Genomic DNA, 24,726 nt, shown 5'->3' on the forward strand with positions numbered 1-24,726 from the left:
AAAAGAGAGAGTAAAAGAATAAAGATGTCTTTCTGCCGTTTGATTGCCAATGCCGCAGGCGAGAGGAGGTTCCATCTTTCTCGATTTTTAACTCAAATGATAAACATTTCTGGATCCTGCACCGTATACATAAATGTCACTCAGACACCAGGAGAGAGACAGCTGGCAATCTGTCTCCCGGGATCAATCATCATCAGCTCGACATTTATTACGGTCTGACCTGGTACAACTAAGCAAGCCACCTGTGCGCCTGAGCTCATTTGGCTCTGGGGTTATTTGGCTGCCGCACAAACCTAAGCCTTCTTTCTTTGAAAATGATAATTAGCGTAACGAGTGGAAGTAGAAGCATCGAGATGATACCGCCCCCACCCCTACCGTGAGGGAGAAATTCCCCTTTCTTCCGCACACGACTTCCACGCAAAATCTTACAGGCAGAGGACCCAGGATGTTGCATTCTTCTACTGCAAATAATAATGGAGCACTATTCCTTCATTTCAAACCCCATTCACCTTTCATATATTTAGAAGAACCTTAGCACCAAGAAATTGCAGTAAAAAAGAAAAAAAATGCTTTGTAACATACGTGGCTTCTGCAATAACTTGTGTTCACAAAACAAAACAAAAAACCCAAACCCACACCCATCTTTAGGGCAGGTTTCCTTGCAATTGCCAAAACGTTGGGATGCCCTGCAAAAGGAGAGTGGATACCTAGACTGCAGAGAACCCAGTTGATGCAAATATTAAAAGAATTGAGGGATCCCACCGGGCAAACACATAGAGGAAACATAAATGAGTGTTTTAAGGGAAAGAAGTCAACACACCGTGTGACGTTATTAGGGAAAAAGCAAATAGCAGAGATTGTAAAAGGTTCTGTGGCTGTGAGGGGAGAAAGGGGAGGGTGGGTGAACAGGTTGAGCCTGGAAGATGTTCCGGGCTTAGACCAGCGTCTGGCAGGATACTGAGGGGGTGGATGCAGTTAGATACCCCAAGTGTCAATCAAACCTTCCGAGAATAACAATGTATCGATCCTGGGTGGCCAATGGTAACAAGTACTGCATCCTGCAATAGTAACAAAGAGGACATAGTAACTAGGTCAAGGTGCACCTTGTCCCATAGAGGGCACAGGAGATATATGAAAATTCTGTCCTTTCTATTTATTTATTTATTTGGGTTCCTTAGGATTAAACTCAGGGACACCCAACCCCTGAGCCCCGTCCCCAGCCCTATTTTGCATTTTATTGAGAGACAGGGTCTCCCTGAATTGCTCAGGGCCTCTCTTTGGCTGAGGCTGGCTTTGAACCCACGATCCTCCCGCCTCAGCCTCCCGAGCCGCTGGGACGACAGGTGTGCGCCACTCTGCCTGGCTCGACTTTCTTTTCAATTTTTTTAGGCAAACCTAAAATGGCTCCAGTGTAATTTCGATTCAAATGCACCTTGGGGCTCCTGGCCTTCCTTATTCACCGGCTCAAAGTGTGTGTGTGTGTGCAGAAGCCACCTGAGCTAGGCTGTGTGCGCAGGGCTGGGGTGACATAGAGTTGCAGGGGCAGAGCTTAAATCGGGAGCTGGACTCCTAACTCCTTTTCTTTGTTTCAGCCAGCCGCCTTCCGTGTCTAGTCACCCCCGTGGGCTACAAACCTGCAGCTCCGTGTGTGTGCATCTGTGCAGGTGCATGCGTGCAGTCTCCTTCCAACCAACCCCCCTGGGTCCTTCTGCATGCTAACACCCCTTGGCCCAATATTTCCTCCAAATTCCACTCTTTTTCCAATGACCACGATGACATATCTCATGTGTCCGCATTCTTCTTCTCTGCCCAGAGCCGTGACTCTGCTCTATCATTTCCATCTCCAACGGGGGCCGGGATGAATGCAAACGCAGCAGCTGAGGCCATCGGTGACCGGCGGGGACCGCGGAGGGTGGGGAATCGGGTTCAGTCTGCTGAGAAATTGTCCGCGTCCCCATTTCCTCTCAGCCCGTGATTTTCCCCCAAAGACGCTCTCTCTGGACCTGGAACTCGGCGGGTTTTATGCCAGCATCTCATCCATAGAGCCCAGAGCCCATTAACCATTTAATTTTTCATCAGCTTGATCCCATCAAAGGTCTAACCTCTTTCTCGCCTGCAAATTCTGAACGGGAAATCTCCCCTGGGAACAAATTGGGCCGCATGATTCTTTCTTTCTTTCCTTTTCTTCCGTCCCTCTGAGAGCGATGCATCGCCGTCAGAGGTCTGCAAATATTATTATTTTTTTTTCCTAGTAAGGTTCTTGAGATCTAATGATACCAATTTATATAGGATGATGGTTTTGAATTACCGACAGCGGGCTGCCGGGGAGCCTCTAAACGAAATGTTTTATTTCCAAAGCCTTCTCTCTCTCTCTCTCTCTCTCTCTGGTTGCTCCCGGAATGAAACAAATACAGAAAATAAGCCATTTCGAGAGCACTTTGGGGCTTAACTCGAGGCTCAGGGACCAGCTGACTGTTAAAGCGAGGGCTTTCTGACCCGGTATCTTGTCACCCTAAAGAGGAAAATAAAAACGTGGAAATGCGGGAACGGGGCCGTGTCTCCGTCCTGAGTGGACCCAGGTTGCAGAGGAAGGCTGGATGCTGCAGAGCGCTCTCACGGCTTTGACGCTCTCGCAAAGACCCTGTGAAGCCACCGCTCAGAGGTAGCAGGAGGCTCCTCCCTGCAGGTGGGATTCCAGGTGGCCTGGGAGCACGATGGCATCACCCGAGGTCCTTGAGTTCTGGCTTCTGATTGACGCTCCTGACGGGAACCCAGGTCCCCAGCTCCACCCTCGAGAGGGGAGATGCAGCCGCTAAGAGCAGGTGGTCCTCTTGGTAGCGGAGCAGTCGGCGGAGACTTGCCCTGAGACGTGCATATGGCGCTCCGTGCTGAACGCTTGGTCTGGGACCAGCCCCCGAATTCCAGGGGACACGGGAAACCCTGAAAAGTCGCCTCCCTAAAACTGTGGGTGCTTCCGGGGCTCGACAGGGGGACGGCGGGAGTCCTGTATTCTCACTGAGGCTCGAGTTTTAAGATGGATGAGAGGCAGGGTAACTGCAGCCCGGGTGCTGGCTCCGAGTCTCCCTGTGCAATGATAAACGCCCGGCGGTGTCCCGCGAGGCTCTCCTGTAGCGTGAATCCAGGAGCACAGACACTCTGCCGTCACCGGCTCCAGAGAGGCCATCCTTCCTTAGCTCACGTAGGGTCAGAGGCGTCACCGACATCCCATCCATCAGGGGACAGCTGTCGCCGCCCAGAGACTGATGGTGACCGGTGAGAAGCAATGTCCGCGTTTAACGTAGGGGAACTCGGTGCCGTAGTTCCCCCCCCCCCGAAATAAATGGCCAAGGATTTGCAGAACCGCAGCCCTGATCTTGTCCCTTCATGGGCCACCTGCAAGGTGGGTCATTTATCTACAGGATAAAAACCAAGTTCCAAAGCTTCCAAAAGGGCCAACTGATTCATAAAAATGCCCCATTGACTTTCACCATTAGCGGAATGCAGACAGAAAGCACCCCGAGATGCCATGGCACCTCCATTGGAATGGTGGTTACAAACAGCAGCCAATTCCGGGGACGACGTGGGACCCAAGGACCTGCCATACGCTGCTGTAGGGACGGCAAACTTGCGGAGCCACTATGGAGAAGACAAAGGACGTTCCTCCAAAAACTAAGAGCAGATCGACCACGTGATCCGGCTCTCCCATTCCGGGGTATGAATACCAAAGAAAGGAAGCGATCATACCAAGAAATACCTGCAGGCGCACGTTCACTGCAACATCCTTCATAGTAAGCAAAGATGGAATCAGCCCAGGTGTCCGTCCAAAACGAACACAAAGAGAACATGTGGACTGTTCTGTAAAATACTCTAAAGAAGGGTAAAGAATGAATCCTTCCATTTGCATCAAAATGGGAGGAACCGGAAGGCGTTATGTTAAGTGAAATAGCCAAACACCGAGCGATGCGGTCTGCATGTTCTGTCCCACACGGGGAGGCCAAGAGTCCGCCTGGCCTCACTTTATTCAATCGAATGCATTTTTTTTTTTTTTTTTTTTTTTTGCACCCAATGCAGAACGGGGCTCAGTCAGGCAAATGTCCACCGGACCTCAAACCTGGGGCACGGGAATGAAACTCTTGCAGGTTGGCTTCAGGGGCTAAGGAGGTAGAAAGAAGAAGGGGAGCCCAGTCTCGATCCTGCTCGCCTCAGTCACAGCCTCCCCATCCACTGACGGACGGACCACTCCTCACTTCTGCATCCTGTCATCAACCTAAAAATCCCAAACGTGTTCCATGAGCCGCTCCTAATCGTGTTCCCCATAGCCGTGGAAAAGTAAGCCAAGGTGACATTCAAGGACAGATTAGACGAACGTCGTCTTTCAATCTGCTTAGCTCATTCCTGAATCCTCAAGACCAAGTCCTTAGCACACAGACTCCGTAGTGAATTTCCGTAATACATCAGCGACCCTCAAATTTTAACAGCTTATCTATCTTCTGGGGACCAGGCTAAAATGAGACCCAAGGACCCTCCCTTTTGGGGCAAGGTACTGGGGATTGAACTCAGGAGCCTGAGCCCCGTCCCCAGCCCTATTTTGCATTTTATTGAGAGACAGGGTCTCACCGAGTTGCTTAGGGCCTCCCTTTGGCTGAGGCTGGCTTTGAACTCGCCATCCTCCTGCCTCAGCCTCCCGAGCCACGGGGATACCAGGTGTGCGCCACCACTCCTGGCCCAAGGACCGCCCTTTGACAAGGAGATATGGTGAAATATGTAACCAGTGCTGACACTTTGTAGACCTCAAACACAACACCACTAACTGCAGCTTCCACAAACGGATAATACACACATAATTAATATTCAATATAATTAGGAGGACCAGGGAAACTAAGATGGAGAGGTGGCCATCCTACACAGGACTCTTTCTGCCCTGGGCTGGGATTTCTCAGTTGGGTGAGTTCCTTCCTAGGCACATGCCCACTGGTTCCTGGGACTCATCCATCGGTGTCACACCTGGTGGTGACAATAATGTCGTAATGTCCTCCGTTTGACCCAGCTGGGCCCTCCTCCTGGCCTCTTGTGCTTGCTCTGCTCTTGCCACCTGGGACACGGGGATGGCTCTCCTGCACCGTCTTCTTGGCTTAACAATAACTGGTGTTTGAGTCTCGGGTGTTGCGTTTTGGGAAAGGAATATTTTGAACGGGCAAACTACAGAGCCAGCATAGTCTGTCCACTCTTGATTCGGGTAGGGCGCTGCATTTGTTGGACTCTCTCTTCTTGCACAAAAGAAGGGCTGGGTGAGCCGGGCACAGCGGCACAGGCCTGTGGTCCCAGCGGCTCTGGAGGCTGAGGCAGGAGGATGGTGAGTTCAAAGCCAGCCTCAGCCAAAGCGAGGCCCTGAGCAACTCAGGGAGACCCTGTCTCTAAATAAAAGGCAAAACAGGGCTGGGGATGGGGCTCAGGGGTCCAGTGCCCCTGAGTTCAGTCCCTGGTACCCCAGACAAACAATGGATGGCCACCAGCTTCTCTTCTCTTATCATGGGAGGTGACGCAGGCTGTCTAAGGTTGATGAGGTTGACCCGGTAGGTAGACGCTCATGGGATCGTGTCTAGGACCAAGGCCAATGAAGCGCAGGAAACGGATGAGACTGTATCAGTCAGCTTTCTGACGCTACAACAAGATACCTCCTGCAGAGGTTGGGAAACAGCGCCAGGCTGGGGACCACACCTTGAGCATCGGGGTTTCAGAAAACAGCCAAGATCCAAAGTAGAGCAAGCCGGAACTTCTGCAGCCACAGTCAACTGGAAACGCAGCCGTCACCCTCCTCTCTGGGCCGGATTGTGGGGCAGGAACAGAAGCGGGAAGAGCAGAGAATTTCCAGGGCCCACAAACACCGGCCAGGATGCCCAGCCCTTCAGGACTCTCCGTCTTAACAATGCCCTGCACGCCGTCCGCCCTCCCTTCGGCTGCAGGACTGGATTTTTGCACAGGAGTTGACCACATCGAAAGCCAAAGAGAGAGAATGGGAAAGGGCGCTTCTCTTGGTGACCCCTGGCACATCCATCATAGAGCCGACCCCTCCCGTCCACTCCAATTACGACCAAAGGCGTTGACTGATCCAGTCTACACTTCCTTCCAGACACCGTCCTCACCGCAGGCCACAAGGGCAGCTCAGGACGTGAGCTCAGGTCCCCCAGACACACCGACGCCAGCCGTGGTCTACAGGAGACCCCCCAACATCCACATCTGTAGCTTATCAGTATGGAGGTTTAGATAAGAGCTGTCCCCCGAAAGCTCACGTGTCAGACAATGCAAGAAGGCTCAGAGGTGAAATGATCAGATGATGACCTCATCAGTGGATTAATCCACTTGGATGGACTCACTGGGTGGTGACTGCAGCAGGTGGGGTGTGGCTGGAGGAGGGGGTCCCTGGGCTGTGCCTTGGGGGTCTCTGTCCTGTCCCTGGTGACAGAGCTCTCTCTGCTCCCTGGTGCCCTGTCCTGAGCTGCTCTCCTCCTCCAGGCCCTGCCGCCATTTTGTTCTGCCTCCCCTTGGGCCAGAGCCATGGAGTCTACTAACTATAGACTGAACCCAAACTCCCGGCCCCCCATGTGTCTTTTGTTGAAATAGTTAGCAAGCAAATTAAACGGGCTACTAGGAAGGGTTTGATGGTTCCAAAAAAAAGCATGAAGCAAAGTGTCCCAAGAACTCTCCAACTCTCCATGTGAAATTTCTACTGTCTTCTGCATCCCTTCTACAATTGTGAGCCTAGGTGCCCTTTTCGGGTTAATGCATTTACAATGACGCAAAGCAAACGCAAAAACCTGAGGCTCGATGGGATCCGGGAAGACATAAGCTGAAAGAAAACTGGTGGATGCCACCAGTCTACACCGGCGGGTTTTACAGACAACCTGCAGCAGCTAAAGAGCTGAGGCTTCGCCCCCAGCCACGTCCACTGTCTCCATGAAGTCCAAGCTGCTGAAAGCAGGGCTGAGTATGGGCTGCTGTAAAATATCATATAGCAGCACTTTGTGGATTAAAGCAATCCATGTGGCCAGGCACAGTGTCACACGCCTGTCATTCCATCCACTTGGAGGCCGAGGCAGGAGGATCATGAGTTCAAAACCAGCCTCCACCAAAGTGAGGCCCTAAGCAACTCAGGGAGACCCTGTCACTAAATAAAATGCAAAATAGGGCTGGGGATGGGGCTCAGGGGTCAGGTGCCCCTGAGGTCAAATTCCTGGTACCAAAAAAAAAAAAAAGTAATCCATGAGAAATGTTTAAATACCTGGCTGGAACCTACCGGAGCGTTTACATTTGGGCTCTTATTTGCCAATAAATGTTTCTTGTTGTGGTTGAGCTGGTGGCTGCTCTGGCCACTGGGATCATCGACATAAACCCATCAGGCACCTTGATTCCTTGACAATTTATTCCTGGTACTTTGCTGATGGGAATGTTTGACCAAAGGAGCCTCCACGATGCTTATTTATCTTAACTCGCGATGGCCCTTTGGGGTAGAATAGCGTGAGCCCCAGGCTTCGGAACAGGACATTAAGCCTTGGCTGTTGAAAACCGGTAGTGCTGTTACAGAGCGGGCGAGAGGTTAATAATCGAAAAGCTGAATTAATCGAGGGGACCAGAATCCATAGGCTACAGAAGGGATTTCCAACGAAGGTTTCTCAGCCCAAAGTTCCTCTGGTTCAGCCGCCCTGCCTGCGTTCTCCCACCGTGACTTACAACCGTCTTTCTGACGCCCCAACTAGGGGCTTTGTGGCTTGCATTGCTTGCATTTTGGTGCCTGAAGATCCTGCAAATCCACAGGCACACGGGTGTGTTTTGTCGCAGGGGTTTTGTAGCACGGATGTGTATCCACATCTCCACGCAGCAACATGCCTTCCCAGAGTCTCCAAGAACCAAGTTAAGTCATCGACGTGCAGCCACCTAAATTCCACTAAATTACGGGGGACGGCGGCCATGCACCTGCTGCTGGTGACCTTAAATAAATGCAATTTTGCATGAAGACGGTGAGCACCCGGGTGATTCCAGAAGCCGCGGAGGCTCGCAGTGTTTTGATTTTGTGCCTCAATGGCATCATGGACACTCAATGAACGAGATCCATTTTGCATTGACGGAGTGTTTTATGGTGCTCTGGGCTACTTGATAACCTGCCTTGATGTTTTCTCTACTTCTTGGCAGGAAACATACATGACTTTACAGAATCCAGTTGTAAAGACACTTTCCTTTCCCGAGGATCATATCCCCAAGTTAATGGCAGAGCTTTGAAAGTCATGGTTGGGTGGCGCACGTCTGTCATCCCGGCGGCTCGGGAGGCTGAGGCAGGAGGATCGTAAGTTCAAAGCCAGCCTCAGCCAAAGGGAGGCCCTAAGCAACTCAGGGAGACCCTGTCTCTAAGTAAAATATTAAGTAGGGCTGGGGACGGGGCTCAGGGGTCGAGTGACCCTGAGTTCAGTCCCTGGTAGTCCCTCAATAAAGGTCACTGGTGGTTCACTCTGGGGCTCCTGCTGCCATATTGAAATTGTCCCCCAAGAGGGGAGCCCAGAAATTGCCCCAGGACCCAGATTCCTGGCTCCCAGCAGACCCTGTGAGCAATCCCCAATTCCCACTCCAATACGCTTGGGGAAGTGGCTCTTTCGGACCATAGGTGAAGAGTCTTGCCCCCCAACTATTTCAGACCCTACGCCATGGATTTCCTTCTCATGGTTACAAAGAAGGTCCCGAGGCTCAGACACGTGAAGTTGGGCTCCAAGGAACCTATAGCCATTCGGGTCCCATTCACTCGGAAACATTGAAAATACACACACACACACACACACACACACACACACACACACTCAGAGGACAAGGAGAAGGACAGAATCCTTCAACGCCGGGAGGAAATGAAAGTCCTGTGAACAATCGTAGGTGCTCAGTTTATTCCTGGATTTTCTCAACTCCTACCCAGCAAGAGACACAAGGCTACAAACTTATTTTACAGATAAGGAAATGGAGACCCAGCAAGATAAGGGACCTGGCCACATCTGTCTAGCTGGTCCCCCTGTACGTCAGCCCCATGAACTCTATCCATCATGAAGGCATGGTCAGGCTTGACCAAGGACATTTATCATACACATATGTCTGTAAATACCATGAAAAGACCAAAGAATGAGGCAGAATATTTGTGACATACAAATAAAAGAGTAATGTCCTTAATATGTAAATAGCCCATACAAGTCAATAAGAAAAATAAAACATCTATAATCCAATCAAAAATGCTCAATGACTATGAATAGAAAATTCTCAGAAGAAGAAATGAAACCATGCACTAAAACATGCAGCACCTCAGCTCTATGTGCAAGAGGAAAGGAAAATTTAAACCATGAAATCGTCGTTGTCACCTGACAAATAAAATAGATTGATAATATCTAGGGTTGTGGGAGGATGAACGAATTAGCATTATCATAGATGAGCAGTGAGTGCCGTATTGTCGTAGTGGGGGAAAAAGGGTATCCCATTTTAGGCAAGATTGAATGAAATTAGAATTTTTAATATACTTTCTGATACAGCATTTTAATTTGGCTGAATTTTCATTTCAAAATAGTTCCCACCAGTTCACTCAGCTTTGCAGAATAGAATATTCACTGCAGCACTGCTAGAAATAGGAAACTGCTGATGTTCCTCACGTGGGGATGCTTAAATAAATTGTAGTCTAAGACGAAAACTCAAAATATTGAAATGACAAACGCTCAAATAGATCTTTGAGTGAAAAAAAACAGATAACTGTAAAGCAACATGAGAGGTTATGCTATATGTTGTTAAAAACAAATGTCAGATCTTAATTTTTTGGGGGGTGGGTGGGTACTGGGGATTGAACTCAGGGGCACTCACCCACTGATCCCCAGCCCCTCCCGTCTACACCTGCTTGCGTGGAAACACCTGCTTATGAGACAAGAGCGGTTTAAGACCAGCCCCTCTCCAAAAGCTCCGGGGAGGGACTGTCGGTAGCACGCCTATCTACAAAATAAGGGTCTGCGATGGCTTCGCAAAGGATCATAAGGTTCTGTTTCTCTTTCTCGTTTAATTAGTCTTTTAAAAATACAAGAAAAATTTCCGGTCTCTTTAGGAACCATTGTTACATGGCATATGTGATTTTTTTTTTTTTAAAAAAAAGTTGCTCTTTTTCATTGATCATTTGAGCATTTTTTTTCCCTAGAATCCACAATATCGAAAGCTAGAAAATATACTGTGAACGGATAGAAAAATGGCTACAACCCATGCATCTTCACGATACTCGGCTTTTTGACATTTGTTTTGTAGCAATGCCTTCTGAATCTTGGGGACTTTGTATTTTATATTGATGTAACATGCATTTTTGTCTTTTTTTTTTAAACTAGATTATTATTGATCCTTTCTCCTGACGTCAAGAAATTTTCAACTTCGTGTGCTTACGTCTATTGATTTTCGCTTTGATTTATTCATTCTGCGGTTTTGATGCACAGAAAGACTAACTCAACCATTAATCAGGTAAATATGCCCCAATATGCTTTCTGCGGTTGTCTCTCCGACCAACTCAATCGGCAGGAAAGGTTTCCTAGGATCAACGAGGAAGAGAGACGCAGAGCCCAGAGGACAGACAGGGCCGGGGAGAAGCCCAGCACACCACCAGACGCCGTTTTCATGTCTGGGGTAAGGTCCATGGTCTTCTAGACGCCAGTTCACTACAAAACTAACCTGTTTGATCTTAAGCATCACAACTGTATCCCTTATCCCTCCTCTCACCATTTTCCTCCTCCTCATCTTTATTCATTGTCAATGTTTTCTTCACCATCATCATCATCACCACCAACACCATCAGCATCAGCATCACCACGACCATCATCACTACCACCATCATCGTCATCACCACCACCACCACCATCACTATCACCATCACCATCACCATCACCACCACCATCACCATCACTATCACCACCACCATCACTATCACCATCACCATCACCATCACCACCACCATCACCATCACTATCACCATCACCATCACCACCACCATCGCCACCATCACCACCATCACCACCACCATCAGCATCAACATGACCATGGCCATCATCAGTACCACCATCATTGTCATCACCACCATCATCACCACCACCACCAACATCACCATCACCATCACCATCACCATCACCACCACCATCACTATAACCACCACCATCACCACCACCATCACCACCACCACCACCATCACCACCAACACCATCAGCATCAGCATCACCATCACTACCACCATCATCGTCATCACCACCATCATCACCATCACCATCACCATCACCACCACCATCATCACCACCACCATCACCATCACCATCACCATCACTATCACCATCACTATCACCATCACCATCACTATAACCACCACCACCATCACCATCACTATAACCACCACCACCACCACCACCATCACCACCACCATCACCATCACCATCACCACCACCATCACCATCACCATCACCACCATCACCACCACCATCAGCATCAACATGACCATGGCCATCATCAGTACCACCATCATTGTCATCACCACCATCATCACCACCACCACCACAACAACCACTACCATCACCATCATCACCATCACCATCACCATCATCACTATCACCATCACCATCACCATCATTACCATCACTATCACCATCACCACCATCACCATCACCATCACCACCAACACCATCACCATCACCACCATCACCATCACCACCAACACCATCACCATCACCATCATCACCACCATTACTATCATCATCACCACCATCACCATGAGCATCACTATCACCATCATCACCATCATCACCATCAATACCACCATGACCATTATCACTACCATCATCTCCATCAATACTAGCACCACCATCATCATGAAACTATCCACACCATCACTATCACCATCATCATCATCACCACCATCATCATGATCATCAATATCACCATGATATTAGCACTACCATCACCACCACCAAAACCATCCATAACACCATGACCATTATCACTACCATCATCTCCATCAACACTACCACCATCATTGTCATCACCACCATCCCCACCACCACCACTACCAGCACCATCATCACCATCACCATGACCACCACCAACAGAATCAACATGACCATGACCATTATCACTACCACCATGATTGTCACCACCACCATCATCACCACCACCACCATCACCATCATCATCACCACCATCACCATCAATACCACCATGACCATTATCACCACCATCATCTCCATCAACACTACCACCATCATTGTCATCACCACCATCCCCACCACCACCACTACTATCACCATCATCACCATCACCATGACCACCACCAACAGAATCAACATGACCATGACCATTATCACTACCACCATGATTGTCACCACCACCATCATCACCACCACCACCATCACCATCATCATCACCACCATCACCATCACCATCACCATCAATACCACCATGACCATTATCACCACCATCATCTCCATCAACACTAGCACCACCATCATTATGAAACCATTCCCACCATCACTATCACCATCATCATCATCATCACCATCATCACGACCATCAAAATCACCATGATATTAGCACTACCATCCCCACCACCAAAACCATCCATAACACCATGACCATCATCACCACCATCATCTCCATCAACACTAGCGCCACCATCATTATGAACAACATCCCCACCATCACCATCACCAACATTATCATCACCACCATCAAAATCACCATGATCAATATCACTACCACCATCATCTCCATCAACACCAGCATCATCGTCATCAACACCATCCCCATCATCCCCACCACCATCAACACCAGCACCATCATCTCTCTCATCACTATCACCCCCACCATCATCCTCACCACCATCATTAAGTGCACGGAAAACCAGTTAGCACAGTGCCCGACACAAGCAACCTTATTCCCCTCCAGCAAAAGCTTATTCAGGGTGTCATCTATTCCTGGCCGTCTGCCTTGAAACGTCACCTCCACATTTCCACCATATTCTCCTCTGGGCTTCCCGTTCCTGTTCCATCATCGGTCTACCCTGCAGCTGATGGCATGGGGACTCATGGATCGATTTTTACCCGAACGACACAAAGCCCACACTTAAATGAAGCGGAAATTGGCAGCACATTTAAGAATTCACTCCGCATCGTGCCTACTACCGCGGAAGAAGCTCTGTGGATGAACAGCCTCAGCCTCCTGAGCTGCCGGGACGACAGGCGTGTGCCTAGCAAAACTTCATCCTTTATAAACCAGTCTGTGGCTTTCATTTACAGCAACCGAAAACAGATTCAGGCCCATTGCTGACACCGACACCCAAATCCTCACCTGCAAGCAAAGCTGACGTCAGACACAGCCTGATAGGTCACGCCTTGTTGCGAATTCACCCGTTTGTCTTGAATCGGCCAGAGCTTCCCCCATATCATGCACGACCCTTCTAAAATCCTTACAGGCTGCATTCAATTGTCCTTTTATTAAAATGTATCTCGAGTCGATTCCCCTCCTCGAAGTCCTCTGGCCCCCGAATTCCCTCTGTCTGCACTTTTCTGTGACTTTACTCAAGACGGAACGGTCACCCACTGAATTGCAAGTTGCTTATTGAGACACCCAGCCCCGAGGTCCGGGCCACCTTCCGAGCTGAACAGAAGGTCGACCAAGAGAGCGCGGGCTTTGTGGAGGCCTCGCGCGGTTTGCAAGAAGGCGAGAGAAGAAGGTTGACGTCTCGGCTTTTATCCTCCATCTAGACGGAGACAAACGGTGGGTGGTGGGGTGCTCAGTCGCCTTCAGCATTTTGGCAGGGTGTCTTACCTAACCCCGGGGTTGGGCCGGTGTCTCCATAGACGGGGAAAGACAGCAGCCTCATTTCTGACCATGCGCTTAGCAATCTCTGGACGGGGCTTTGCAAGCACCAGGCACCTGTCCTCCAGAATTCCACTTTAATTTTTGGTACTAGAGATCGAACTCGGGAGCACTTAGTCACTGAGCCCCACTCCCCAGCCCTTTTTATTTTAAAATTTACTTTTAAATTTCATTGAGTTGCTTAGGGCCTTGCCAAGTGGCTGAGGCTGGCTTTGAACTTGTGAGCCTCCTGCCTCAGCCTCCTGAGCCGCTGGGATGACAGGCATATGCCACCATGCCCAGCAGGATTTCACTTTTAAAAGTTATTTATTGAGCATCTAGTATGCACCTGGTGTATCAAATTCTAAAAAGTGCTTTTCTCCATGCAACCTAATTGCAGCTATAAATGCACCTATAAACTCGGGGGGGGGGGTTATTTGCAGCACCCTGCACCCTAAGTTCCCACAACTTTTTTATTCCAATCCTCCTAGAAGGGCCACATTTGAAAGTGGGTAACCCAGCAGCACCCCGTCCAATGGCCAAACTCTGGATAAAATCATTCCGTCTATCGGAGGGACTCAGACCAGAGCTCGGCTTTCCATAAACAGAGGTTTCTTATGATTCCTGGACTCCATCCTGCGCTCTTATGAAGGAGACCACCTGATTTACTCTGCACACCCCTGCAGAGGGGTGGACGCATGGCCATGTCTGCTGTGCATGTGTGACGACACGTCAGGGGCAGTGCAGGGGCACGGGGGGCACCCGGTCTCCCCCGAGCATCGTCATGGATGCACCCCTTCTTTTCTTCTCGGCCGAGCCTCTGCACGTAGCACTGCCCCAGCCCTCAGCAAGGCAGAGAGGATGTTGCAATCAAAGGAAAGCAACCCTGAGACATGACCACCAACAGGGGCCAAGCCACAGATTCCAAGCCACTGACCACTGAACCCGCGAAGCCTCTTGCAACCTCAGGACCTAGCTTGAAGGTCTCTCTCTCTCTCTCTCTTTTTTTTTCCCAGCTAATGAGAAAGACTCGCCACTCTCCCCTGAAACAGAGACTCTCAAAAGTCAAAAACAAATAAACCAAGAAATTTGACCTCGGCCCTGAGCAGTGGTTGGGATTTCTTCTGTTCCCCAATAAGAATCTCTCCTTAAAGCCCGGCGTCCGCTTTAGCCTTGACCCGCCCTGACCCGCTCGCGTTCTCTTCTGCATCAGGTACAGCTCGCTGAGTCCGATCCTGCCCAATCTGCCGGTCCTCCTCCACGAAGCTCCGGTACTAGCCCCAGGCTGGGAATGGACGCTGGCCGAAGGCCAATTCTGCTTAACGCGCTGGAGCTGGGGGCACCAGGATGGTACGCGCTGCAGAGGAGACGGCCCTGGAAAAACCGAGGTATCCCTCCACCTGCTCCGTCCACCCCCCCATCCTCCATGAACACGCCGGCATCATGGTCCAAATGGCCCTGAGGACCGTCCTGACCTTCTAGGTGCCCACTTGGGGGCTTACACATTTGTGCCCTCCCCCAACCCCAATGCAATGAGTCGGGGCCCTGTCACATGACCATGATGGCCCCAGGGGTCCCGCAGCTGCAGGGGGAGGCCAGCTGCACCCATCTCCTGTGCCTGCCAGCTGGGGGCCCTGCGGCCATGCTTGGGCCTTTCCTCTCTTTCCACCCCGAGTTCTCATGGCACCACGTCCCGGGAGGGTTCTTAAATCTCTGTGGGGCCAACGGCTTCTCCTCACTGTGGTCCCCGCCTGCACACATCGCCCAGGCACCCAGGTGGCAGCCGGTAATCCTGATTAAGGAAGGAAGGAGCCCTTTTCCTTGAGCGTTGACCGTGCCCAGCCACCACCCAGTCTTTATTATGATGTGCTCAGAAGGGGCAGAGCGGGTGGGGCTTCAGGCTCAGGGGGGGACGCCGGCCTGTGAACGCGGAGGCTGCATCAGGAATTCTGCCACCCGAGGCTGTGCACCTCACCTTTTGCAAGCCTCCCCTGCCTTAGCCGAGGAACCCGAGCCGTGACGACGTGACCTGGGGCCCCAGCAGCCCAAAGGGAAGGGCATGTGTGCAGAACCCAGGGCCAGGCGCAGGGCAAAGTGACCTAAACCAGTCCCCCAAACACCAAAGGCTGACACTGTGTTCTCTGATCTGCGGACGCTGATTCACGTTAAGGGGGAGGGTCTAGGGAAGGACAGAGGTGCCTTGGATCAGGCAGAGGGGAGTGAACGGACGGGAGGGTGTGGGGCGGGAAGGACAGGAGAATGGATGGGACATTGTGACCCTGTGTGCACACAGGACCCCAGGACCAGGGTGATGCTACACCATGTGCAACCAGAAGGAGGAGAAGTGACGCTCCATCTATGTGAGAGGGATCAAAGTGCATTCATTCTACTGTCCTGCGTCCCCTAATTGGAACAAATTAAAAAAAAAAGACGATTGTCTAAACCTTCCTTTTTAGCATGTCTCAAGAAGACACGGAGGATGATTTAAAAAACCACACTCCCCTGGGTCCCCGGTAGCTCGCGGATCCTGCGTCAGCTTTCCTCTGCCCAGAAAAATCTTTCTTTTTAAGAGACCGCCTTCCGCGTGCTTTATGGCAGAATATCTCAGAATCGGCAGCACTCTCTTGAGTTAGGAAGAAAGGCCCTTCTTACAAATCTCAACGTGCTCTCAAAACACTCAGACGAACGGGACACACAGAGAGATTTATCCTTTGTGTAAACAAGAGAAAACACAATTACCTCTTCCATCAGAGCCTGCAACCGATCTCAGAGGGAAAAACGCTCTCCAAATCATCCGGAGAAGAAGAAGAAAAAAAATGAAACCTAGTAGTAGAGCAACCCTGTGAGTAAGACTTTCTAACGAGAGCAGGCCCATGTGTCCTTATAATTAAATAAAAATGAATAACTGCGGTGACAGTGGCCTGTGCTTGCTGGCCGGCCAGCGCAAGTCCTGGTCCTAGCAGGGAACGGATGCATTAAAATCTAGCGCTCACTGAAGAGATGAAATATTCTGCTGATTTACAGACACTAAATACTCCTCTGGCTCACAGGATCAAGGGGGTGGGGAATGCAAATTGGTTTGCAGGCAACATTTGAGGCAGGAGAAAAAGAAAAAGGAGCTAGCTCCATTGGCTCCATGTCCGAGCCCTAAGCACAAGATGATCATTGTTTTAACAAAGCTCCACAGAGATAATGTCCTCATTTCTTTTTTCCTCTTTTTTTTTTGGACTTACCATTGGTGTTCACTCCTGTTCTTTTGTGGAGTCATCCTGTTCTTTATGCACGATCATCTTTTCCCAGCTGAGCATGTATCTCTGCTGCCCGCCCCTGTTCTTTTGCTGAATCATCTGTTCTCTCGGCTAGAGGAGGAAGCTACCACCTGCCCACTCTGAAGAATTCAGAGTGGGACAAACAAAAGACCCAGAAGATTTTAGACATGGCCCAAGATCATCAAGGGAGGCAGGAAAAAAAGAGGACACTAGAGCGTGTGTATGGTTTCCAAGAAGACTGGGATGCAAGACAGAATCCCGCGCCCCGTGATCGCGTATTCCTCTGCAAAATCCACATACCTTCCTATACCGAATGGAACAAATCAAGATGGCTCAGGTGAGCAAAATGACGACGGCACAGTTAGGATCTTTTACGGGCCTGGAGGGCACACGTTATTTTGGGTACTGGGGGTTGAGCCCAGGGGTGCTTACCCACGGAGCCCCATCTCCGGCCCTTTTCATGTTTTATTTAGAGACAGAGCCTCACTGAATTTTTCAGGGCCTCGTTAAGTTGCTGAGGCTTTGAACTCACGATCCTCCTGCCTCAGCCTCCCGAGCTGCTGGGATCCCAGGTGTGCGCCACTGAGCCCAGTTTGAGGCATGCATTTTTAATCTAAGTCTGTACCAAAAAGGCTTCCAGGCTTCTTTAAAAAAAAAAAAAGAGCCATATTTCTCAGAAGCAGGCTTATTTGCTTAGGAAGAGAGACAGAAAGCAAGGTATCTTTGCATATCTCCACGTGCGTGAACCAGAAAACGAGTTCTAGGATACAGAATCATGACTCCTTGGTGCAGCCAAGGCAAGTCGTCCAGAGAGGACCCTGTGGCTTTGCCGGAGGGGCTCACAGGGGACAGAGCCAGCTGCCAGTCCTCTGGGGCCAAAGCCTGCCACTGATCTGAGTCTGCTCCTGACAAGGCACTGCTCACGTTTAATTGTTGACAGAAGGAGGGATGCTACAGGCTCATGCTTTGGCCTCCTGCCACCCACATCCCCAGACACCCCCAGGGCACGTAGCCAGCGGCCACCTGCAGCCAGGCAGGCACCCAGCGCCACCGACGCCCTGTGTATACCGTCCCCCTTGCAGGATTTTGTTTTTGACGCCCTGGCCACCTATGGCGTCCGGGTCACAGGGAGAAATTGAGAAAGGAGAAGAGGGAGGTGGCCGCGGAGGCGCACGTACCCACGCTCCAGTCCATCTCCTCCACGCCGTCCCCGTAAGGGCCGTGCCGACTCTTTCTGGCGAAGTCTTTGGAGGAGAAGTGGGCCGTGTGCACGTGGATGAACGACAGGAAGAGCAGGAACGGAGTGTCGGCATGCCTGCGGGAGCCAGAGAGAGAGAGAGAGAGAGAGAGAGTCAGGGACCGTAGAGGACACCCCCTCCATTCTGACTAGGACCAGCTCAGCATTCAGGGGCGCCATTTGGAAACGCTCAGATGTCCACAGTCTCGTTGCCTGATGTGGGACCTTCCATTGGAGGGCAGGCGGGTCTCTGTAGTGTCCCCAGGAAACAGCCCACTGTGACCCTCCACGGCTCGGCGACGAGGAGGGTGACATTGCTGAGAGCTGCACCCTGTTCTGGTTTGCATCAGCAGGGTCCCCCCAAATCTCGGCTCTGCAGCACTGTTCAGAGGTGATACGATTGGATCGCCAGGGCTATGACGTCATCAGTGGATTAATCCACTTGGTGGATTAACAACATGAATGGACTACTACTGGGCCGTGGGGCGTGCTGGAGGAAGGGGAGGCCTTGGGGACTGTGTGTGTCCCTGGATCCTTCTTGCCTACCCCCCCCGCCCCGCTCCCTGGTGCCCTGTCCTGAGCTGCTCTCCTCCTCCAGGCCCTGCCGCCATTTTGTTCTGCTCCCCTTGGACCTACAGCAAGGAAACCAGCCACCAATGGATCAAATTCTCTGAAACGGTGAGGCAAGGGACATCTTTCCTCCTGTAAGTTGCTCTTCCAGGCATTTTGGTGGCATGACAGGTGGACACAGAGGTGCTGCAGGTACGGTGTGATCAGGGAGAGATGCAGTTTGGGTTGATTTGTTTTGCTCTTCCTCCTCTATATGGCCATTAACGTGAACTGGACATGGCGGGAAAAGCACTCACTTTGACACACTCATCTTGCAGGCAATCTGCACTTTGCAGAGGGTAATATCTATTAAATATACGCGTGCGGGTTCATCTCCACTCACATACGTGTCTTGACGTATTTATATGCGTATTTATTTACATGTCTACCTGCCGATCTGCCCATGCACACACCATTGTACACACGTGCGTGCACACACACACACACACACACACGCTGAAGTACCCACTGAACGCAGCACCGTGAGTTACCCACTGCGTCTGGCCACACCCTCCCAGCACCCACCCAGCTCCGGGGGGCACCATCTTGGCCCCGGGGCTTCTTGACATGGCCTCGCCTCTTGCTGACATTGAGCTGACCTCTGAGAAGAGCGCTGGCCGTGCCTCCCGAGTCCCATCGCGGCCTCCAGCTTCACCTCTCTCTGCAAAATGATTGGCGGGTCCCTTCTTGCCAACAGGGAAGGAGCGTCCTTTGTGAAGGCCCTTGTGGCACAGGATGTCCGTCCCCTTCCCAGGATGGGCGGCTGCAGCTCCCGCGGAGGCACAGAGGACACGGTATCTCCCTTCTCCTCTGCGACCTTGAGCGCTGGACACCCGTCTGTGAGCAGGTGGGAGGGAGACCTTCCATAAGGGCCGAACTGACTTTTTATTAACTGAGCCACCTCAGTAAACAACGGTCGGGGAAATTTACGGCGGCTGTCTTGGGCGCTGTGCTGGAAAGATAGAACCCGGGGCGGCTCCACGGCTGCCCTCCATTTGTTAAGAATGCAGAAGGCAGCTCAGCGGCTTCCCGGCGGCTGCGGGGGGCCATTTCCATCTCAGAATGGGAAGATTTACGCCCCGGGGAGGCAGGCCTTGAGCTTCGGGGCAGGAGGGAGGCTGACGCACGGAGGACTTCTTGGTTTGGTTTGGATTTCCCTCTGGCACTAAGGATGCTTCTTGCAGATTGGAGGACATCCGTCATCTGAAGGCTGGGCCTCTGTTTTTCCACCGCGGTTCCAACCCGCGACAGTGCACAGAAACCGACCAAATGCACACAGGGACACCTGGGGTTCCTTCTGCGCACCCCCCGCGGCTGGTGACCACAGTTGGGTAGGAACCAGGAAACCGAGGGCACCAAAGGCCACTCGCTGGAGTCACGTGGCCACTCCTGCAAAGGGCAGCGGTTCTGGCTTATGCCACGGTAAGCCACAAATTCCCTGCACCTCCATGATCCAATATGGCGCACGGAGACCGTCCTCCCGTAAGTGTCCACTGGAGGCCGGCTGTATCTGGGGGCTCTGCATCCACGGATTCAACCCACCTGGGGCCAGATGCATGCATTCCGGGAGAAGAAGAAGAAGAGTCTCTGCACGGAGCATGCACAGATCTTGTTCTTCGTCACTCATCCCTCCGTAATACTAACACGTGTGCGCTGGCGTGGCCGCGGGTGTTATAAGCCACCGGCCATTTGAGGTCAGGCGCCTGAGCGTCCCTGGACTTTGGATCTGGGACAGATCCTGCAACGAACCCCCGCTGGACCCCAAGGGGACACCGTCTTCCGTTCAGCTGGGGATGGGGCTCAGTGGTTGGGTGTCCCTGAGTTCAATCCCTAGTACCCCAAAAAAATAAAAATAAAAAAATAGGGACTTCTCTTCCTTCTAGGGAATATTCTAGGGGAGTGCAGGCGACGGGAAGCAGATCCGCTACAAACGTCATTTGCAAGTTTGGGATTTGCTCAAGGGACCCATCGAGGAAGCACCAGAGTCAGCCTCGATGGAGCTCCACGGAGAAGAATCAGCATCTACCTGACTTTTAATAACGGCCGCTCAAAGTGTGCGCGTGTATATTTCATCAGTCCTTAGGACCCGCGGAGACAGGGCCTGGAGGAGAGACTATGCAAAGCCAACGTCCCACGGATCTGCGAACCTGAGAGTTGGGTCCCCGGAAGCCACACCAATGACGCGGGTGGTACAAAGCCAGCCCTGTTCTTGGGGGGGGGGGCGCATCCTTCACGGTGAACGTGCATGTATTTTTTAGGAATGAGACAGAGTGATTTCTTTTAAAAACTCAGTCTTGACTTGAACTAAAGAAGACACTGCTCTGTGAATACAGTCATCAAGGTAAGCCAGGTGCGCTGCCACACGCCTGATACCCCAGCTGTTCGGGAGGCTCAGGCAGGAGGATCACAAGTTGGAGGCCAGCCTCAGCAACTTAGCAAGACCTTGCCTCAAAATAAAAAAATTAAAAAATGGCAGGGGGTGTAGGTCACAGTAGAGTGCCTCTGGGTTCGATCCCCTGCATCGCGAAAACAACGACAACAACAAAGATCTACCTGAATTCACCCATTATCACTCCTGTTCTCATTGTGCGCTCCTCGGGGCTACGGGTGCCTGGGTGGTCTCTCAGGGACGCCGCGGGGTTTGCTCCACCTCACACCAGATGCAATCATCAGCTCTTCAGCTGGACCTGCGCTGGGGTCCACTAGCTGCTTTTTAGGACATCAGGGGACGGAAAGCTACACTCCGCCAACGCTAAAGAAGAAATCTGGGTTCCCAGATGCTAACGGTCAAAGCAGCTCAGACAAGGGCCGTTTAATTGTGCCGGTTTCCGTGTGCGGGTTGACATTTCCCTTGGGGATGCAGGAGTCTCTGGCTCTCCTAAAGGTTGTTCTGCTGCAGGGTGAGGGTGAGTTTAGCAAGATGATTTCGCTCTCCCTTTTGCAGTCCTGGGGGTCGGACCCAGGGTGCTACCTGTACCATGTGTTGAGCATGTTGTCCGTGGACAACCACGAAGTCGGATCTCGCACCCTGGGATACTCCGTTTCCTTATCTCCCACACTTTTCCCCAAACCTGTTACTTCACCCCATAAATATTCCTAACACCTGTCCCTCGGGGAGGCCACCTTGGAACTCCATCTCCCATCTCCTCACTTGGCTGCCTTACGGATAGACTTTTTTGCTGGGCTCCGTGGCGCACACCTGTCATCCCAGCTGATCGGGAGGCTGAGGCAGGAGGATCGTGAGTTCAAAGCCAGCCTCAGCCAAAGGGAGGCCCTAAGCAGCTCAGGGAGACCCTGTCTCTAAGTAAAACACAAAATAGGGCTGGGGACGGGGCTGCATGATTGAGTGCCCCTGAGTTCAATCCCTGGTCACACACACAAAAAAAATCAGATCATTTCTCTTTTGCAAGATAGACCCTCATAGAGATGGGTAGACTGAGAAAAGGGCACCCAGGTCTACTTGGTGACACAGTTACAAGACACAGCTACCTTCTCTTCCCTTGGTGACTCAGGCATTGGGTGCAGACCCTTGCGCTTGGAGCCAAGGCCCTGGGCCCCGTGCAACGCCCCGGCTCCCTGCCCGTTAACGCTGCCTGTGCCTGTCCGTAAACCTGCCCGCGCTGGAGTGCCTGAGAGAGCAGAGGACATGGGTGTGCAGGACACACACAGGGACCATGTGAACGTCCTCGGTGCCTCATTGCACCCCTGGCAGCCACCACCGAGGGGCTGGTCCCTGTCACCTCTGGTCATGCACCTGAGTGGGATCCGCTGCACACGGCACTGAGACCAGAGCTTTGAGACAGGACTCAGGGCTGGGTCCCTTCCCTAACCCTGCGGCTCCCTCCTCTCTGCAGCACACACACAAAAATGTTTTTTAAAATTTTGAACACATCTAAATAAGGCTCCTGCTTCAATTGGGTTATTTTTTTGGGGGGGGATACCAGGGACTGAACTCAGGGGCACTCAACCCCTGAGCCCCGTCCCCAGCCCTATTTTGCATTTTATTGAGAGACAGGGTCTCCCTGAGCTGCTTAGGGCCTCCCTTTGGCGGAGGCTGGCTTTGAACTCAGGATCCTCCTGCCTCAGCCTCCTGAGCCGCTGGATGACAGGTGTGCGCCACTGCGCTGGGCTTCAGTTGGGCAGTTTTGAATTCAAAGGCACCTGTGTCTCACATCTTTGGGGGAAAAGATGCCGTGGAAACACTGCGGGCCACTTTTGCTGTGACGCTTTGGCAATATCTGGAGGTAAATCTCTCGGGACTCTTGCATGTCATCTCTGTTGAATCAGGTAACTGATAAAACACAAGAGGGTTTCATCCACGCGTAATATTTACCTCGTTGCTTTAAATCTTTGCATGTTCAGATAATGCAAGTTAGAAGCATCTTTTTGTCAACAGCATCACGGCCCTAAAAACGCTAGTTTTTTCCCTCACACCAGCCGGGTGAATAGGAGTCGTTTACACGAGAACCATTTATTTCCAAGAGAGAGAGAGAGAAAAAAAATCCCTTTCATTGTAACTCAGTTACCATAACCTCCAAGTACGGTGTTGTTACAACTTCTCAGATCTCTGGCTCTGGGAGAAACTTGCAGGAAATCTCAATAGAATCCCAAGAATCTGGCCAGGCTTCAGAATCGTTATGATCATTAAAAACATTTTTGATTCTCTTCCAAATTCTTGCCCTGAGCGGCCACGACAAGGTCTTGCTACGATGCCCCAGATCCACACCATCAGGCGATTAAGTCACTTCTGCAAAGGCAACTTGGTCTCAGAAGGATCGGCCCCAGAATCCAAGGGCCACTGAGGGACGGTCCTTGCACGATAGATGGACGTTTCTGAGACATCGCTGGGAAATGCAGAGCACTAGAAAGACGCCCAGCTGTTTGCAGCCAACCAATCCCTTCCGGAAGTGATGTCCCCCCTTGAAATAGTGACCTCCTGGTAGGCCCCGCCTCTTAAAGGGCCGACCACCTCTACTCGGCCAGACGGAGGAGGACTGAGCCTCCCCCGGCTGGATCTCCAGAGCCCACAAACCCCGTCCAGACCACAACAGACCAGCAAATCACAAGCACGTCTCTCTCAGAGCTGCGTTAAAGGACGCAGCCACACCCATGTTTATAGCAGCTCAATTCACAACAGCTAAACTCTGGAGCCCACCAAGGTGCCCTTCAACAGGTGAATGGACACAGAAAATGTGGTACATAGACGCAACAGAATATTACTCAGCCTTAAAGAAGAATGAAATCATGGCATTTGCTGGTGAATGGATGGAGCTGGAGACTATCATGCTACGTCAAATAAGCCAATCCCCCCAAAAAACAAAGACCAACTGCTTTCTCTGGTATGTGGATGGTAATTCATCATGGGGGCTGCACTAGGGAAGAATCGAGGTACTCTGGATTAGACAGAGGGGAGTGAAGGGAGGGAAGGGATGTGGGGTAGGAAGGACAGCAGATGAATCCGACATTATCACCCTATGTGCATGTGTACGACTCCATGACCAGCGTGTTCTACGTCATGTCCAACCAGAAGAAGGAGAGGATATGCTCCATTGCATGCCATGTACCAAAGCTCATTCTCCTGTCATACATAATCAGAATGAATTTAGAAGAATCTTTAAAAAGTGTGTTTCACAACTAAGTCCCGAACATCCAAGACCACGGACCAATGTCCAAGACCACCAGACCCCAAAGTGTTGCACACGTCACGCAGATGATTCCCGGAGATTC

The 24,726-nt window shown here is 51.2% G+C and overlaps 1 protein-coding gene across 2 annotated transcripts in view; it reads right to left on the reverse strand.

Annotated features, from left to right (window-relative positions):
- Window positions 1-24,726, reverse strand: part of Sts (steroid sulfatase) — a 94,233-nt gene that overhangs the window by 20,240 nt on the left and 49,267 nt on the right. For both annotated transcript variants that reach the window (XM_077107834.1, XM_077107833.1), the window contains exon 7: window positions 18,332-18,468. In XM_077107834.1, the coding sequence (XP_076963949.1) occupies window positions 18,332-18,468 (137 nt within the window). The remainder of the gene's footprint in view (window positions 1-18,331; window positions 18,469-24,726) is intronic.

Source organism: Callospermophilus lateralis, chromosome Y (genome assembly GCF_048772815.1).
Source record: "Callospermophilus lateralis isolate mCalLat2 chromosome Y, mCalLat2.hap1, whole genome shotgun sequence".
NCBI classification, from domain to species: Eukaryota; Metazoa; Chordata; class Mammalia; order Rodentia; family Sciuridae; genus Callospermophilus; species Callospermophilus lateralis.